Source organism: Ziziphus jujuba, chromosome 4 (genome assembly GCF_031755915.1).
Source record: "Ziziphus jujuba cultivar Dongzao chromosome 4, ASM3175591v1".
Lineage (NCBI taxonomy): Eukaryota > Viridiplantae > Streptophyta > Magnoliopsida > Rosales > Rhamnaceae > Ziziphus > Ziziphus jujuba.
This window is the reverse complement of record NC_083382.1, coordinates 29776275-29795021: the sequence shown is the minus strand read 5'-3', so window position 1 is coordinate 29795021 and position 18747 is coordinate 29776275. Positions and strand designations below refer to the sequence as shown.

The 18747-nt window shown below is 33.2% G+C and overlaps 4 protein-coding genes across 4 annotated transcripts in view; 2 read left to right on the top strand and 2 right to left on the bottom strand.

Annotated features, from left to right (window-relative positions):
• The window catches only part of LOC107415521 (expansin-A10), a 66460-nt gene that overhangs the window by 27631 nt on the left and 20082 nt on the right, over positions 1-18747 (bottom strand). The gene's annotated exons all lie outside the window — the stretch shown is intronic.
• Positions 843-4950, top strand: LOC107409084 (KH domain-containing protein HEN4). Its single transcript, XM_048471418.2, has 8 exons — positions 843-1024; positions 1822-2420; positions 2562-2990; positions 3082-3339; positions 3457-3723; positions 3976-4043; positions 4330-4401; positions 4576-4950. The coding sequence occupies exons 2-7, from the start codon at positions 1842-1844 to the stop codon at positions 4376-4378; spliced, it is 1650 nt and encodes a 549-aa protein (XP_048327375.1). The 5' UTR covers positions 843-1024; positions 1822-1841; the 3' UTR covers positions 4379-4401; positions 4576-4950.
• On the bottom strand, positions 9590-10058 carry LOC107409966 (uncharacterized). Its single transcript, XM_016017383.4, has one exon. It carries the CDS (start codon positions 9874-9876, stop codon positions 9715-9717), a length of 162 nt encoding a protein of 53 aa, XP_015872869.1. The 5' UTR covers positions 9877-10058; the 3' UTR covers positions 9590-9714.
• On the top strand, positions 11698-15988 carry LOC107409415 (pentatricopeptide repeat-containing protein At5g15280, mitochondrial). The gene has a single exon (XM_016016849.4). It carries the CDS (start codon positions 11887-11889, stop codon positions 15712-15714), a length of 3828 nt encoding a protein of 1275 aa, XP_015872335.4. The 5' UTR covers positions 11698-11886; the 3' UTR covers positions 15715-15988.

Sequence of the window (18747 nt, the reverse complement as noted above, 5' to 3'; positions counted from 1 at the left end):
TGAGAGAATAGTCGAGTGACGAAGGTGAAAGAACAGGTGGAAACATCTTTTTGATGTTTTTCCAATTTTGTTTTTTTTTTGTTTAATTTGTTTTTTAGATTTGTTTTTAGAAACAAATGGCCAAACAGCTATCTTGTTGTTTTAGAAACAAATTTCTATTTTCAAAAACAGAAAACTATTCTAAAAACAGCTGGCTAAACAGGCCCCAAGTTTTTTTGGGTTTGTTTGACTGTTAGGCTTTAAAATAATTTTTTGTTCTATAAAATAGAAAATTATTTTTAAAATAAAATATCATCTATTTGTTTATTATTTTTCAAAAATAATTTTAAAAAATAAATTAAAAAATAAAATTTAAAAAATATTAAAATGATATTTTGTGTTTTATATTTTTAGTTTTAAAAACTATTTTCAAACATCGTTGTCCAAAAATTTTTATTTTTAAAAAACAAATAAAAACATTTTATTTTTCTTATTTTTAAAACAAGATCAAACATAGCCTTTGTTTTTTTTTTTTTTTTTTTTTGGGAAAAAAAATTACAAAGCAAGTTAATTTCTATTCTAAAATTAATAATTTGAATATCAATCATAATTTTATAATGTAAGCCAGCCATATTAACATATTAAAAAAAAGTAAATAAAAATTGAACACCATTGTAATTTTTTTTGGAAATTAAATTGTAGTTTTATGAAAAACAAGATAATTGAAATTAGCTAATAAGTGAGTATTATATAAACTTCGAGAAAAAAAAAAAATAGAAAAAAAAGAAAAAGAAAAAAGAAAAGGAGTGAGAGGAAGCATAGGGAGGTAAATGAAATTTTGGGAGGTATAAATAAATTTAATAATGAGAGGAAAAAAAGCAAGCAAAGCGCGGTCAAAACCCTAGACTCTAAACACGGAGTCCATAGAGAAAGGGAAAGCAAAGCAAATCTGCAAAAATATCTTTACTCATAATTTATCGTCTTTGTTCTGTGGCTTTGTCCTGGTGAAACTTCTTCTTTCCCCTTAATCCTTCGATTCGCGAAGGTATCCAATTTTCCTTTTTTTTTTTTTTTTTAAAATCATATTGTCCTTCTGGTTTGCAAATACTCTTCGTGTTGATTGAAAATCTCCGTTTTTGTTGAAACCATTGTTGTTTGATTATTTATTATTATTATTATTATTTTCTGGTTTATGTTGGGAATTCGGGATTAGGGTTTCGGGCATCGTGGTTCTCTCGGATCTGGTTTTTGTCTATTGTATCTGAATTCATTGGCCGTTCTCTCTTACTCAAAGTTTGTAGGTCTGTTTGGTCGAGCTTTGACTCTGCTGTTGATGTGGTTTGCGTCTTCAAAATTTTTGTTTTTGCTTTCTGTTTTCTAATTTTTACATTTGTGGGTTTATAATTTTTTAAAATCTTCATGGCTATTTGAGTTTTTTTCTCAGAGCAAAAATTTTGGGATTGCAGTTTGGGGAATGTTGTGGATTTGCGCTGCTGTTTGATTATCCCTTCCTCCTACCTTCGTTTTTCTTTACTGTTTCCTTCAGGGAAAGCTTGTGTTTTGCATTTAATTTTTGTAATTTTAGTTGGTTATGACATAAAAAATAGGATAGTTGACTAATGATACTTTTGTGTTCTTGTTTGCTGTATAATGTAAAAAGAGCGAATTATATCAGCTTTTAGGCAATAAAGATTTGTGTGTTAAATTTGATGGTGTATAATTGTGTAGTATCCGAATCTATTAGGTGTCTGTTTATTTGCCAAATAGAAAAAAGAAAATTTGAAAATTTGTTTATGGGGCCTTTGTCTTAAGGTTTATGGTTTATGTTTTATTTTGGAAAAGGTAACAATTCTGTCATCACAATGGCTGGTCAGAGGAATAGTTACGGAAAGCGTTCTCATTCTCAGTCAGATTATGCGGATAATGGAGGAAGTAAAAGGAGAAATCCTGGCGAGGACAGAGACCAATTTGTCATAAATCAAGAAGATACTGTATATCGGTATTTGTGCCCTGTGAAGAAGATTGGAAGTATTATTGGTAGGGGAGGGGAGATTGTCAAGCAGTTGAGAGTGGACACTGCATCAAAGATTAGGATTGGTGAGACGGTACCGGGATGTGAGGAGCGCGTCGTTACCATCTACAGTACCAGTGATGAGACAAATTCTTTGGAAGACAGTGGTAGTTATGTTTCTCCAGCTCAGGATGCTCTCTTCAGGGTACATGAAAGGGTTGTTGCTGAGGAACCCCATGGTGATGAGGACAGTGATGGTGGTCACCAAGTTACTGCTCGGCTCCTTGTACCATCTGATCAGATTGGCTGTGTCATTGGAAAAGGTGGACAGATAGTGCAGAACATCCGCAGCGAGTCTGGTGCTCAGATTCGTATTCTTAAGGATGAACATCTGCCTTCTTGTGCCCTGAACGCTGATGAGCTTGTGCAGGTAAAGTGGATAATATTTGAATACTCACCTCTTCATGTATTCTAATTGTGATGCCATTGAATGGTGATATGAGTTAAACTTCTGTTGAATAAACTCTTTTTTACATAAGCTAATCAATTTGTGATTGGTTTTGGGCATTAGATATCAGGCGAAGCTCCTTTGGTTAAAAAAGCTCTGTATCAAATTGCATCTCGCCTTCATGATAATCCATCACGTTCTCAGCATTTACTTACTTCAGCCGTGCCTAATGTGTATTCTTCTGGCGGTTCACTTGTGGGTCCAGCTGCTGGTGCCCCAATAGTGGGAATTGCACCCCTCATGGGTCCTTACGGAGGTTACAAAGGTGATGCTGGAGATTGGTCACGCCCTTTGTACTCTGCGCCAAGGGATGAAGCATCTTCAAAAGAATTCTCTGTTCGCTTGGTTTGTCCAACAGGAAATATTGGAGGTGTGATTGGAAAGGGTGGTGTCATAATTAATCAGATCAGACAGGATTCGGGTGCAGTAATTAAAGTTGATAGTTCCACTACTGAAGGAGATGATTGTTTGATTACTGTTTCAGCAAAGGAGGTGAAATCCCAATCCATTTATTTTATGCATCATGGGAGATTGAAGGATATTTAGAAGAGTTTTAACTATTTTTATCTTGTAAATCTTTCAGTTCTTTGAGGATACGTACTCTCCAACAATAGAAGCAGCTGTGCGCTTGCAACCAAGATGCAGTGAGAAAGTTGAAAGGGATTCAGGGATAATCTCATTTACAACTCGCTTACTTGTGCCCACATCCCGAATTGGCTGTCTCATTGGTAAAGGAGGAGCAATCATAACGGAGATGAGGAGGCTTACAAAAGCTAATATACGTATATTATCAAAGGATAACCTTCCAAAAATTGCATCTGAAGACGATGAAATGGTGCAGGTAATGGCTTTAACATAAGGTTTTGACTAATATTCTCTTTTGCTTGTTATTTTTTATTTGATTAAGTTGGTATATTGACGTTTCATTTAATTGTTTTATCTTTTATCTGATCGTAAGATTGCTGGAGACCTTGATGTTGCCAAAGATGCTCTTATACAAGTAGTTACTCGTTTGAGAGCAAACCTTTTTGATAGGGAGGGTGCATTGTCTACTTTTCTTCCAGTCCTGCCATATCTTCCTGTTTCAGCAGATGGTTCGGATGGTGTAAATTATGAAAGTAGAGATGGTAAAAGACATGGGCGTGGGCATTCTTATTCTAGTGGTTATGGTGGCTCAAGTGATTTGGGTGCTAATGACAACTATGGAAGCTATGGTGGTTCACAGGTATCTTGTTAACTGCTTTTTTAAAAAATATGCTTGTAAAAGTGGCTGTTCGTCCTTTTATTTCTTTGATCTGTCTTGTTTGCTATCACTTCCTCCAACCCTCCCCCTCTCTTCGATGCACCCCCCTGCCCCCCTCTTCCCCCGCCCACAAAAAAAAAAAAAATAAAATAAAAAAATAAAAAAATAAAAAAAAATAAAAAAAAATAAAATCAATCCTTGCGACAGCAAATAAACTTTTTCTATCCCATGCAGATTGGTGGTAGTGGTGGTGCTTATGGCACTTATGGAAATTATTCTTCAGGGCGAACTAGCAGTTCTGGGTAGGATTCTTTCCTCATGTTTATGTCTTCTTAGCCTATCATTTTGCTGTTGGATATATATATATATATATATATATTTTTTAAAAATAAATATGTTTATTTTAAATAAACTCATCTATTCTTTTCCATGCACATATGGGAAAATTTCTCTTTGCTTAAGTTACTTCTGTTTGTGCAACATGGTATTGTTTATTCTTTCTAGTTTTATTTCCTTTCATTATTATTTAAAAAGACACTATTCATGCTCCATTATGCCTCAATTCTGATTTTAAGTTTCTGATACCAGGTTGTCAAGCCAGAACCCTGTTTCTCGGCGGAGAAACTATGGTTACTAAAATTTGATGAGGTTTACCTGCAGGTATAGACTTCAAATTTCCTTTGATCTTTTTCCTGTTCTGTTGCCATAACTTCCATTTTTACCCTTTAGGCTAGTAATATATTGGCATGTGACAGTTTCATATCATAACCTATCCGGTCTCCCTCTATATAGAATTCTGATGCACTTCTTTTCCCTCCAATCCCATCAAAACAGCTGTGATCCATGAAGCCTGAAGCCAGCCTACTGCCTAAACCGGAAGACCAGATGAACCAGCGTTTGACATACTCATGGCCCACCTTGACGCTTCTACTAAAAGGACCAAATATATGTGGAGATCTTGTTCACTTTTAAAATTTGCCATGTCCATGAAACCAAATTTACCAAGCTTAGTGTCTTGTTTTCCCTAAAACCTATATAGCCGGAACGCCTTTAGTCCGCTTTTTTTCCTGTTGACTTTTTCTTTAAGATTGCAAAACCTTGTTGCTTCCATCCTCCTGCAGTTGTATTAAGTTCCATTTTATTTTCTACTCTCAGAAATGTAGTCTTAATCTGTTGTGGTTTTATTATATATGGAGATGATTGTGCAAACTCTCTTATTCTGTGCCATAGCAAAATTGTTAATTCATCCAAATTGCAGGCATTGGTGTTTTACTCTTGCCCCTTGTAGAATTGGGAATTGATGATCATTTGGGAACCATTAACATCTTTGGTTTCTGGGATTCATTGATAATTATAAAAGGATTACATTCCCATTTAAGTAAGAAAATATTGATAATATGGTTGCATTTCTTTTAATTCATGACTTATGTGAACCAAGTAAACCGTTGAGGCATCTTTTGAATGCTTGCATGAAAAGAGCAGGTGTCAAATTGAAGTTCAAAGTCACAAGTTTGGGTATGGTAATTGGTGGATGCAGGAGTCATACTGCCTTTTAGCTGTCAGTGTGGTTTTATGTCTATCATTTAGCTTTATTCCTGGTTTGTCTTTGAGCTTTGTTTACACACGAGCTGTTTTTGTTAATTACATTCCTAAAAGAAAATTGTCATTTTTGGTATTTTGTTGTCAAATTCGAAATTTTTGGTACTGGTAGAATACATATTAAGAGTGTTATACACTAACCTGGAACAAAGCTTCTGGAGAGTCTGCTGTCCTGCATTTTGTGCATGTTCAGGGAAGTTTGGACTTGACTCAAAAGGCAATTTGGTGCTGAAGTTTTGTGCAAGATGATGCAGCGGAAATTGATTCAGGGTGAGATTCGTTCTAGTTGTGGGTTTGTTCTGTGTGCATATATATATATATATATATATATGATCCGAGGTTTGTTCATAGCGTACATAGATGTATATAATCTACTGAAATTTTGTGGATATATATATATGTATAAATAGAATTTGTGTACATATAGATGTCTGTGTATACAATATTTTTTTGCCAACATAAAGTGAATGCTATTTTAGTCTTGTATTCTACTCTTGGCTGATAATCTAATCTGAATGTGAACGACTCATTTAACCAGGTAATTTTGCTTGCAACTTGCAAATAGAATTTGAGGTGGCTAGTCACAAAATGGTTTGGGAAGTTGTGGTCCGGCTGCGCTTTTATGTTTTGCATATTGTTAGTAGTGACACCTAACCGCACCATCTATTATGCTGCCCTCTGTCTTTCTGGGTGGGGAGGTTTTGTTAGTGAGGCGTTGTGGACAGGGAAGAAGGTGGTCGGAGTTTGGTGAGTTGGGGTGGTTCCAAGTGCTGTTGTTTACACGGAGAGAAAAGTTCACACGGCATGAACCATCGAGGACAATGGAAGAAGAAATAGGGCAGCACCTGGTTATCGAAATTTGTGCTTCTGAAAATTTTTTTTTATTCATTTTTTAAATTTATTTGTGCGGCTGTAATGTAAATTGCATTTGAAACCAAGATCTTTTTGACTTGTATGTATTCTCTCTCTCCCTTTTTTTTTTGGGTCGATGTATTTTTTGATGGAAAGTTAATTAACTTTTTGTAACTAAAACATTTATGAAAAAAAAAAAAAAAGAAGGAATTATTTTTAGGAAACAGGTAAGACTATTTTGTTTGGGAATTAATTAATTTATCAAATTTGAAAAACTATTAAAGTTGAAAAGGATAATAGAAAAACTCTATTTGTCATCTAGACTTTCCTTTTAGAGTTTTAGGTATTAAAAAATAATATGATTATCATCAGCAACAATGACAAATACAAAATTCAAGAATGTAGCACACTTTGCTACGACCAAGTAGAGTTTAAGATAGATGTGGAGAAGTGAGAAAGATGATATAATTTTATAAAAAAGTTTTTGGTGAGATAAATACATGATAGAGACTTGAGTTTCGAATAGATGTTTGTCGAAACCTAACGACCGGGTTTAGATTTCATACGGCCAAATGTAGTGAATTATTTCACCTAACCATACTTACTACAGCCAGATAGTACAAGATGGGAGAGAAATCCATTCAATTCAAGCAATCAGAGGGATGCCAATGTCTTAAATGACTCATTATAGGTGATCTGAGAAACCAGTCAGAACTTGGGTGATGGGGATGCATCTTAGGCTTAATGTGTCTTGGTTTTTGCAACAATGCAAAGTCCCATCCCATCTAGCTCATTGAGCTCTCCAAATTTCTCAATTTGATCTCACATCATCCTATTGGATAAAAGGACATAAATGGGTCAGTTCTAGAGCTTCCCTCTCTGCAAAAAGCTGAGCATCATTAATGCCATATAGATTGCTATGAGAAAACAAAGGAAGCTAAATTTCTTTATAAGCAACTCTTTCTCACTTCATGTTTGATTCAAACCCCATTCGTCTACAACCTGTCAAACCCCTTTGCCAGTCCAATCGGCTTCTTCTTCTTTGCCTGTTTTCACAGACTCCCTCTTTGGGACACTGCTTGTTTTCTTGTTAAAATAAAGAGAGAGAGAGAGAGAGTTTTCTTTCTATTTTCTACTAGAGAATCTTTCCTTTCTCCTTTGGGAAACTTCCTGCTCCCATCTATTTACGAGTTTGTGGCCTTTATGAATCTCTTTCCGTTTGGTCAAGATTTTGGAATGACTACCTCTTTTGTTGGAAAAAAATGATTAATAAGGGGGTGTTGAGAATTTTTATATTTATGCACCTTGGCTTATTATATTTATATTCTTGGTTTTGTTCATCTAAAATCTTGCATGTGGGAATGAGGTTTGTGATGCAGCCAAGGATGACTTGCCGGACAGATTCAGTTTCATATATGATACCCATGTGAACAAGATGTCCATATAATAAGTTTTAATAATACGTTATATGTCTACCTGTTTATACATATATCTTCTGGAAAATGAATTGCTCGGCAAGTCGTCTCTGGCTACATAACTACCTTGTTTTCTCATGCTAGATTTCTGATGATAATCGCGGTAGCAATGATGGTTATTGATGGTGATGGCATGGTAGGGTATATGATTGTGTTGTTGTGGTCTAGTGGGAAAACAAAATTTAGTGTATGTTACAATTATATTTTGGAGTATTTCTTCGTTTATAGAGATCAAATTCTTTTGTATCTAATGTGTTGCAGATTTTGCAGATAGAAAGCCTCTGTTTTGCTGCATGGAAAGATTTCTACATAGGAGCTATTATCCTCCTTCATATGTCCTCTTTAAGACGCATGTTAGTTGCTACTTTGCTCAACTATAATTTTCTTGCTCATATTGGAGAGTTGATTTTTACTTGTAAATTAATGATCTTTTCCATCAGATAATTTCGTTATGAGAGAGTGAAGTGGATTCTGACGTTTTTCTTTTTCAATCTCTCTCTCTTTCTCTCTCTGTGTGGCTAGAAGTTAGATATTTCAAATTTCTTCCCCAGCACAATTTACAAACAAGTTGTCAAAGAAAACTTGGTGCCTGGCTCTTTTTGTAAAAAACCTTATTCCACAGTAGTTCTTTAGAACAGTGAAAGCTACCAAGTTGTTTAGAAGTCCAACCAACATCATTGTACAAATCAATTCCCATATGGCATATAGTACAGTGTAAAGTAGTACGAAATGGGTTGGAGACAGTAAAGCAGACAGCACTATTATTGTCTGCAAAGTTTGCTAATGTTGGACACCTCATCAATTGGATTTATATGTATCTAAAATAGTAAACCCCCCCACCGAACATCGTACAATCACTTTTCTCTTTCTGTAACCTCATTATTTGACCGTTGAAAGTTGAAATTAAGCTCCTTCACACAGTCCCAGTCCCATGTCCACAGTTTATGAAACATACCATTAATTGGTAAATTTTTTATTTTTTTTTATTTTTTTATTTTTTTATTTTTGGTGTGTTGGACCTAAGAAAAAGTTGTGCAACCTTGCGCATTCATCCTTGTCTCATTCATAACCGGGAATATTATATAAAATGACTGGAAAATTACATTAAGGGGATGACATGGTTGATTATCGCATTCTGGTGGGTATTTTTTCTGGTTTTGAACTTGAGCATTTTCTGCCTAAAATTAACGATCGTATTCTAAATATTGTTTACCGTTGTTCCTTTTTCCTTGACACTAATTAAATTGTAAAGAAAACAGCAAAAGTGAATCCAGGACTTTTGCAGGAAAAAAAATATTAAATTCATGAGAATTTACATTATGAAGCCCATATGAGAAAGTCTATTCTTTCTGTCCTGTCTTATGGAATATCTCTAGGACATTGCTTAACCAAAATTGCTATTAGACATGCAAAGAAGTTGTAGGTTTTATGACTTGATATATGTATTAATCCCATAACAGGAACTAAGAAAGGGGTATTAAATTCCATTGGTATAATTGGCATATCTGGCAATCTCTCTTCTTTTCGTTTTCCTTCTAGGCAGATGAGCTTCTCAAACCAAGCAGAACTTTTACTCCAAAACATCCTTGCTATGAGATTTATTAATATAGATCTTGATTAGTATTCAGTACGACTAGCAAAGAACTTACAGAGTAATGAAAAGAATCTATTGCTGATACATAACACAACCAAATAGTTGTGTTTAAGTCGATGGGCTTTTAATAGTTGTAAAATTGGCTATTTCATTTTATCTCAAATGTGTAATGATTTTGTGGACTCTATGGATCAGGAGAGAGGTTGTATAGGTCGCTCCTCATCCCTGGACAAGTTTGCTGTCTTTTGGTTTGCTTGTCTGTTGGTTTATATAACACCCCCTTTTAGCATAATAATAATAACAATAATAAAGGCAAATAATATAAATCTCAAAGGAATAAAAAAACTTGATGTTCTGAATTGCAAGATGACAGTCGGTCTGTGTCAAGTAGTAAAAGTACATAGGAAAGCCATAGCAAAGAGATGGCTTTGGAAGCAAGAAAGAAAAAGCAAGCTAAAAAGAGATGAAACCTTCCCTGACGAGCAAACCAAACATGAGGACAAGGAGGCCAACTGTGATACACTGAGTTGAAGAGATGAAGGTCTGTGAATATGCAGATAAGGTGATTGCTGCGCCCACCAATCCAATCAGCAGAGCACTCAAGTTCTGATTCATTGTCCAACTGAGAATGAGAAAAGGTTTAGACTTTTCTTCAATTACCTTTGAATTTGATTAAACAAGCTAGTGAATAAAGATCGCCTGCTCGATTTGTTGTCCTTTCAGGCAAGCATAAAGCCAAGGTCAAACCCCCCACTTCCCTCCCACCACGTATTCTCAAAGAAAGTGTTGTAAGTCAACTCTACCGGTTGATGGATCTGAAAATACAAAGTGTTCTCATGGACATTTCGGACTTTTTATCTGATAGTTGTATATTTTAATTTTATTCTAAAAAAATGTTGTAGGTGTGGAGGTGCTCTTACAATTAGGAGTGGATATGGATTGGATTGGTTCGGTTTTGGACTGAAATACAATCCAATCCATACATATCAGTTTTTCTAATTTATAATCCAACTAAACCATTAAAATATTAAATTCAAACCAAATCAAACCATTTATAATCGGTTTGATTTGGATTGGTTGATTGGTTTAAAATTTACTAATTTATAAATATATAATACAAATAAAAAATTTTCCAAATTTAAAATATAAATAATAAATTATAATTATCCAAATATAAAATACAATTAGAATAATACAACATAGTCTACAATGGAAAATAAAGAAGAAAATATAGCAAATGATATACATCATGCACTTTTTAAATAGCAAACATTAATGTCATCATCTCACTTCTATAAAATCAAATTAAAATTGTTAGAACAAATAATATAAAATAATACATTCGTCAAAATTCATTCACTCAAGAATCAATGCATAATTTCTTTTTTTTTTAATTTTAAAATTTTGATAAATCATAAGTCAATTAACGTTGACAAATTCACTAATTTTAGTTGATTCTGTAAGCTCTACAAAGATCAAAACAATAAAATTAGTAATAAATTATATTTAAACATATATATATATATATAAGTAAAAATTGGATACAATAGATGTAGATATATATATATATATATATATATGATGGGAATGTAAATATATATATATATATATTATGGTGATAGTGATGGACTGGTGGCAGGCGGTAACAAAGGTAAATATTTAGTTTAGGATTATAATTTACAATTTGATTTGAGATTTGGAATATGAGGATGTAAAAGAAAAAAAAAAAAAAATATATATATATATATATATATTAAAATCAATATATAAAAAAAATACTAAAATTAATATATAAAAATGAAAAAAATAAAAAATATATAATTTTTTAGTTATATAATATATTATTTGGATTGGATTGGATTTATATTTTCAATTCATAACCAATCCAATCTATACAATATATGTAGATATATATATATATATATATATATGATGGGAATGTAAAAATATATATATATATATATATATATATATATTATGGTGATAGTGATGGACTGGTGGCAGGCGATAACAAAGATAAATATTTAGTTTAAGATTATAATTTATGATTTGATTTGAAATTTGGGATATGACGATATAAAAGAAAATATATATATATATATATATTAAAAATCAATATATAAAAATAAAAAAATATATTAAATTAATATATAAAAATAAAATATATATATATATATATATATAATTTTTTAATTATATAATATATTATTTGGATTGGATTGGATTTATATTTCCAATTTATAACCAATCCAATCCATACAATTATAATATTTTGAACCCAATTCGATTCAATTAATATAAAAATCTAATCCAAAATTCAATCCATACAATTATAATATTTTGAACACAATTCGATCCAATTAATATAAAAATCTAATTCAAATCGTTAAAAATAGATTAGATCGAACCGATTAAACGGGATTTAACGGGATGATTGAATTTTGCCCACCCTACTTACTATCTTTCGTGAGGGTCCATTCCACATGATGTCGTTTACGTATTACGAGAAGCCAGTCTGCTGCCGTTTCAGGGATCAAACCATTCATGCTTCTCTTAAGCTCTGTGAACTCAATTTTCAGTCCAAAGTTCCAAGGCACACCATGCTCTGCATGTAGCTGAATATAGATGGGATCAAACCCCAATTTCATCACTTTGATAGCTTTCTGCAATCAGATGCTCCAAATCCTCTCGTCTTTCTCATGCTTGAGAGCCCACATCAAACAGGTTCCTTTGCTTTCCTCTCTCTTCTCAGCACTTTCCACTAACTACCACTTTTCCACTGTCAGGTTTCTCTTAGACCCTCCATCACCATCACACTTAGGAACCCAAACAAACCAAACCCACTTCGACCCAACTCCTTCTGTTTGCTGCTTCTCTGGTATTTCTCAATCTGTTATATCTAGATGTTCACATATTTTAGAAAAGAATATCAAAGGGAAAAACTTTGCTGATGCTTCTATTAAAGACCTCCTTTTGGAGATTTCGGATATTGTTCCTGAATATACGCGTAGATTTCGGCGAGTTTCGGTGCTGAAACCTGATGATGTGCTTGAGTTATTACTGGGTTTTCAATTTGAGTGCTCCAAAGTTGGATATGAAGCTAGAAAGGTTGAACCTTTGTGGGAGTTATTCAAGTGGGCTAATGGACAAGGCAAGAGTTTTAAGCATCTTCCTCAGTCCTGCGAGGTCATGGCTTCTATACTTGTCCGCGTGGGATTGCTTAGGGAAGTTGAATTGTTGCTTTCTACAATGGAGAGTCAAGAAATTTCATTGGATGGTCATGAAATTTTCAGTGATTTGATAGAAGGATATGCTGGTGCTGGTGAATTAGAGAGGGCCATCTCGATATATGATCAAATAAGAAAGCGAGGTTTAGTCCCATCATTGTCTTGTCTCTGTGTTCTTCTGGATCATCTAGTTGGGGAGAAGAAAACGCTATTGGCCTTTCAAATTTGCTTGCATATGGTTGAGAATTATATTGGTGCAAGTGCTATGCCAAAAACTACTCTTGATAATGTCACCAGATTACTTTGTGCAGAGGCAAAGATTCAAGAAGCAAGAAACCTTGTGAAGAAGGCTATGGCTTCTGGCTTCAAGGTTAGTGACTTTATCCTTAATGAAGTTGCCTATGGTTATTGTGAAAAGAGGGACTTTGCAGATATTCTGAGTTTCTTTGCTGAAATAAAATGTGAACCGGATATCTCGGCTGGCAATAGGATTATACATTCTTTATGTAGTTTTTATGGCACTGAAAGGGCAGAATTATTTGTGCATGAACTAGAACATTTAGGTTTTATTCCTGATGAGATAACTTTTGGCATTTTGATTAATTGGAGTTGTCGTGAAGGAAAACTAAAAAGTTCCTTCATTTATCTGTCAGAGATGTTCTCAAGAGGACTAAAACCCCACATATGTTCTTACAATGCTCTTATCAGCGGGTTGTTTCAGAAGGGTATGTGGGAGCATGCCCGGGTGGTTTTTGATGAAATGGTAGAAAGGGGGACATCACCTGATATATGGACTTATAAAACCCTTTTAGCAGGCTATTGTAAAGCTAGACAATTTGATGAAGTAAAAATGACAGTTTGCAAGATGGAAAACTGTGGTTTAATTCAGAACTCTTCACTGGAGGATAAACTGTCAAAAGCATTTCTTGTTTTGGGGCTCAATCCATTAGGCGTGAGGTTGAAGAGGGATAATCATGTGGGATTTTCTAAAACAGAGTTCTTTGATAATCTAGGGAATGGACTTTATTTAGATACAGACCTGGATGAGTATGAGAGAAGAATTACAGCGATTCTAGAAGATAGCGTGCTTCCTGATTATAACGCACTTGTAATGAAAGATTGTGATCATGGAAACTTGGAAGGTGCAGTGATGTTGTTAGATGAAATGGTTCACTGGGGGCAGGAATTGTCTCTGTCTGTCTTTTCTGCTTTACTTAAAGGGCTTTGTGCGTCCCGATACCATATCAAGGCAATTGCAGATGTTTTGGAGAGAAAGCTGCAGTTGGTTGATCAACTTGATCAAGAAACTCTAAATTTACTTGTCCAAGCATATGGCAAAAAAGGATTGACATACAATGGGGTGAGACTTTTTCATGGGATGTTTCAAAGAAATCTAAAAATTAAGAATGAGACTTATACTGCCATGATAACAAGTTTATGCAAGAAAGGAAACTTGAGAGACTTCCACTGTTGCTGGGATATTGCTCGAGAGGATGGATGGATACCAGGGCTGAAGGATTGTACAGTTCTTGTGCAATGCCTTTGCAAGAAAGAAATGGTTAAGGAAGCACTACAGCTTCTTGAAATAATGCTGGTAACTTACCCTCACTTAAGGCCAGATGTATGTCATGTGTTCCTTGGAAATCTTAGTGCTGCAAATTTCACAATAATTGCACACATATTGCTGGAAGAACTTAAACAACGGGGCTGCATCATTGATAATATGGCTTATAGCCACATTTTAAGAGGAATGTGTAAGGAGAAAAAATTCTCTGTAGCCTTTGAAATATTGGACAATATGCTGGCCAAACATTTGGCCCCATGTTTGGATGTTTGTGTCCTATTAATTCCTCAGCTGTGTAGGGCTGGTAGACTTGACAGAGTTATTGCGTTAAAAGAGATTGGTTTCAGGGACGAATCGTTTTTACTTTCTATGGATGATGCATTAATAAAAGGGTTTTGCCTGGCAGGGAAGGTTGAAGACGCAGCCACTTTATTCCATGAAATGTTGTCAAGGGGACTACTTCCAGATGCAGAAATTTATGACATTCTGGTCCAAGGGTTTTCCAGAGGTAACAACTTGAGGAAAGTTTGGGAGTTTCTTGGTGTCATGATAAGAAGAAACTTTAACCTTTCAATCTCAACTTACCGGAAGTTAGCATGCTTGATGTGTATGGAGGGCAGAGTCCATCATGCATTAAGTTTGAAGGAGCTCATACTTGACCAAAGCAAGCTTCATGACATTACCATATATAACGTTCTGGTTTTCTGTCTTTTCTCAACTGGGAACAATTTTCTTGTCAATAATGTTCTAGATGATTTGCAAGAGAATAATATTCTACCAGATGAAGTCACTTATAATTTTCTTGTTTATGGGTTTTCTCAATGTAAAGATGTGAAAAATACCATGCACTATATGTCTACTATGATCTCAAAGGAACTTACGCCAAGCAAGCGCAGCCTGAGAGCAGCTATTGTGAACCTGTGTAATACTAGGGAGCTCGAGAAAGCCTTGGAGTTGAGTCGAGAAATGGAGCTAAGAGGGTGGGTCCATGATTCAATTATTCAAAATGCAATTGTTGAGGGCCTTCTTTCTGATGGTAGGCTTCAAGAAGCAGAAGCTTTTCTGGACAGGCTTGTGGATAAATGTCTAATTCCTGAGAATATCAATTATGATAATCTAATAAAAAGTTTTTGCCAGCGTGGAAGATTGAAGAAGGCAGTTACTCTCCTAGACATAATGTTGAAGAAAGGCAAGCTTCCAAATTTGACAAGTTATGATTCATTAATTGGTTCTTTCTGTGCAGATAATAAGTTGGACAAAGCTTTAGATTTTCATACTGAGATGTTGGATAGAAATCTCAAGCCAAGCACCAATACATGGGGCATGCTTGTGCATAATTTGTGCCAGGATGGACGAACAGCAGAAGCAGAACGGGTTTTGAATTCTATGATTCACATTGGTGAAACTCCATCCCAGGAGATGTACTCTTCTGTAATTAATAGGTATCGCGCTGAAAACAATCTCAGGAAGGCCTCGGATCTCATGCAAGCAATGCAACAAAGCGGTTATGAACCAGATTTTGAGACACATTGGTCTCTCATAAGCAATTTAAGCAATTCTGGTGAAAAGGATATCCATGACAGTGGCCGAGGCTTCCTACAGAGGCTTCTTTCTGAAAGTGGATTTTCTTGGAAAACCGATTCCAAGGCCAAACTAGGGTAACACACATTGAATTGAAAGAATACATTCAGTCATTCAGTGATCAGTTCATGTGCTTTTTTCTAATGCCTTTAATTAGTTATCTCTACATTGAGTTGGTTTTCATGGCCATTATTTTGATTGGTTTTAATTAGAACTAGCATTACACAAAACGTCACCAGTAATGAAAATGTATATGATATATTCCCCGGAAGAGCTGTAAAAGCGTCTGGAAACTCCAATAATAAATGCAATAGTTTCAAGTAGAAAGACATTATGACTTTGTCTTTCTTAACAAGTCCTGTTCTTCTCATTTCTAACAACCGATGAAACAAAAAAAAAAAACAAAAAAGTTCTCCCATTCCTCTCATTTCCTCTTTATTTCTTCTGAGGCATGGATTTTTTTATTTTTTTATTGTTTGGTAATATCTGAGGCATGGGTTGTGTTTGTACCTTGCTGTAAATATCTCCAATTAATGACGAAAGACATATGAGATCATTCTTAATTAGGATACATTTAAAAGCAATCAATATATATTTAAATGAGATGATATTATTTAGATAATATATCTTGTCGAACAAACATTAATATTCGTTGAAGCTAGGTCTTCTTTCGTTTATTCGCCTAATAGTCTAATATAGATTGATGACCTAATAAAACTTTATTTGTGAAACATAAACTATATAGATGTTCGGTAAACCATAAATATATTTTTAAATTTAACATTTTAAAATTGATCTAATTGCTAATAAATAAAAATTTGATTTTGAAACTATCAAATAGACCTAAGGTGTATTTATATATCTATATATATATATATATATTAACTTAGACTTATATTTTTTTATTAATTTTTGAATTAGATTAAGGGTAAAAATTTAAACTTTAAAAAATAATCAGAATAAATTTAATAAATTTAATAAGGTATTAAAATCCTTATGTCAAAAAAAATAAAAAAAGGTATTAAAATCATATTTAGGAAAAATAAATACAATTATGATATTAATTTTGATATTAAAAATTTAATTTGAGTTTATGTATATACATGTATATATTTCTAATTAAAAGTTTAGTTGAAACGAAATATTCATATAATAATCCAGCAAAATATATTTCAACCATGGTTTTGGTTCAAACTCAAACGAGCGAATGGAAACATGAACATTTATATATCTTCCATTATATGGAGAGAGTGGGAGTACGGATACGGATGTGGCTCGTTGTTCGTCGTGTGTGTCTTTTTTCAAAACATCAAAAACGACGTTGTTTTATTTCCTTCATATTATTTAAAAAAAAAAAAAAAACTAAACCGACGTCGTTTCTATTGTATGTGAAAATTTTCTAGTTAAAAGAGTCCTTTGCCCTTTTTCTTTTATATATATATATATATATATATATTTAGATCAAGCACTCATATATGAAGGGCATGAATTTGTATCAAATCTTTTGCTTTATACAATGTTTGAGTTCTATGAATATATGTTAGGAGTAACGACACAAGCATAAATATGAATATCTATTGCCAAAAAAGTGTAATATAAATACGTAATAATAAAATATAAAAAGGGTAAATTACAAAAACTACTCATTGATGATATCTTCTGTGGTCGACCTACGTAAATCGTCTAAGATTATTGTATTTACACTCTCAAGCAGTTCAAGATTAACCTCTACTTCCTCATTTATTCGTTTATTTATTTTTATCTTCTTTCTCCTATCGATGCAAATTTATTTTGCCAACTTGTTAATTTTCTGAAATGTCATATATTTGGTGTGATACTTCTTATATTTTGCAGCATCTTATCAACTTCGATCTTTATATGTGAATACTATAAATAAACAATAATTGACAATAGGTGGATATAAGAGCATCCCTAAAAGATTCTTTAAGATAAAAGAATATATTTTCTATAATAAAAAGCATATTTTAAAATAACTAGTAAAATTTGAAAATATTCTTACCAAATTTTCTATTTAAGCTTTTTATATTTTTATTTTTTCTATAAATATTTATTGTTTTACTTGTAGTTTCTCTCTTTTATATGAGTTACTTACCTTTTAAATATTATAATAGTGGCATAGAAAAATATGTTACATTCAATTAAATAAATATAATATTGAAATAAAGAGTAGTTTTGGCTTTCTACATTTGGAGAGCCAAACCAATTTTTAATATTAAAAAATCAAAATAAAAAGTTCATTGAAGCTCTTTTTTAAATATTGTCTTTTTAAAATAAAAAGAATACCGCATTTAAAGAGTTTCTTGGGCATGGTCTAATAATTATACCTGTCAACATGCATATAAACATACTTGTGAAATAAGGGATATAGATCTATTGTCTCCAAAATTCTATCCCCAATCCTATCCTATTACTAATAAAATTGACATCTCATTTGAAATATCATCATATATTTTTTCATATTTTCATGTCATTGACCGTTAAATTATACTAAGGGAAGCTTTTTTATGACTGCAAAACTCCAACTGGTCCACTGTATTAAAATTTTAAAAAAAGTCCTCTATCATTCTTTTCCTTTCCTTTTTTTTTTTTTTTTTGTTTCTTGTGCCATTCTTGTAGTTTTTCTCCCTTTCAACCATAACTTTTATATTTTTTTAATTATTATTATACCAACCGGGTCTCACTCATTAAAGTTTTAAAAAAGCCCTATATCATTCTTCTTCTTCTTTCTAATTTTTTAATTTTAATTTTTTTTATTTCTTGTGCAATCCACTGCCATTCTTCACTCTTTCATCCTATAATTGTTATATTTTTTTATTTTATTTTTTTTCTACCGTGCGGCAGTAGCAGGCATTACCTTAATGGCTATTGCTGCCGCGCGGTAGAAAGAAAAATAATTAAAAAAGATATAATAGTTATGAGATGAAAGAGTGAAGAATGGCAGGGGATTGCACAAGATATAAAAAAAAAAAAAGAAAAAGAAAAAAAGAAGAATGATATAGGACTTTAATGAGTGGGATCCGATTGGTATAATAATAATTAAAAAAATATAAAAGTTATGGTTGAAGGGGAGAAGAATGGCAAGAATGACACAAG

Bases quoted from the DNA above. Each gene is read 5' to 3' on its own strand.
- LOC107409084 (XM_048471418.2), top strand. From the start codon at position 1,842: ATGGCTGGTCAGAGGAATAGTTACGGAAAGCGTTCTCATTCTCAGTCA. The intron at 3,340-3,456 runs GTAATGGCTTTA...TCTGATCGTAAG, and splicing joins AAGACGATGAAATGGTGCAG to ATTGCTGGAGACCTTGATGT. The intron at 3,724-3,975 runs GTATCTTGTTAA...TATCCCATGCAG, and splicing joins GAAGCTATGGTGGTTCACAG to ATTGGTGGTAGTGGTGGTGC.
- LOC107409966 (XM_016017383.4), bottom strand. From the start codon at position 9,876: ATGAATCAGAACTTGAGTGCTCTGCTGATTGGATTGGTGGGCGCAGCA.
- LOC107409415 (XM_016016849.4), top strand. From the start codon at position 11,887: ATGGGATCAAACCCCAATTTCATCACTTTGATAGCTTTCTGCAATCAG.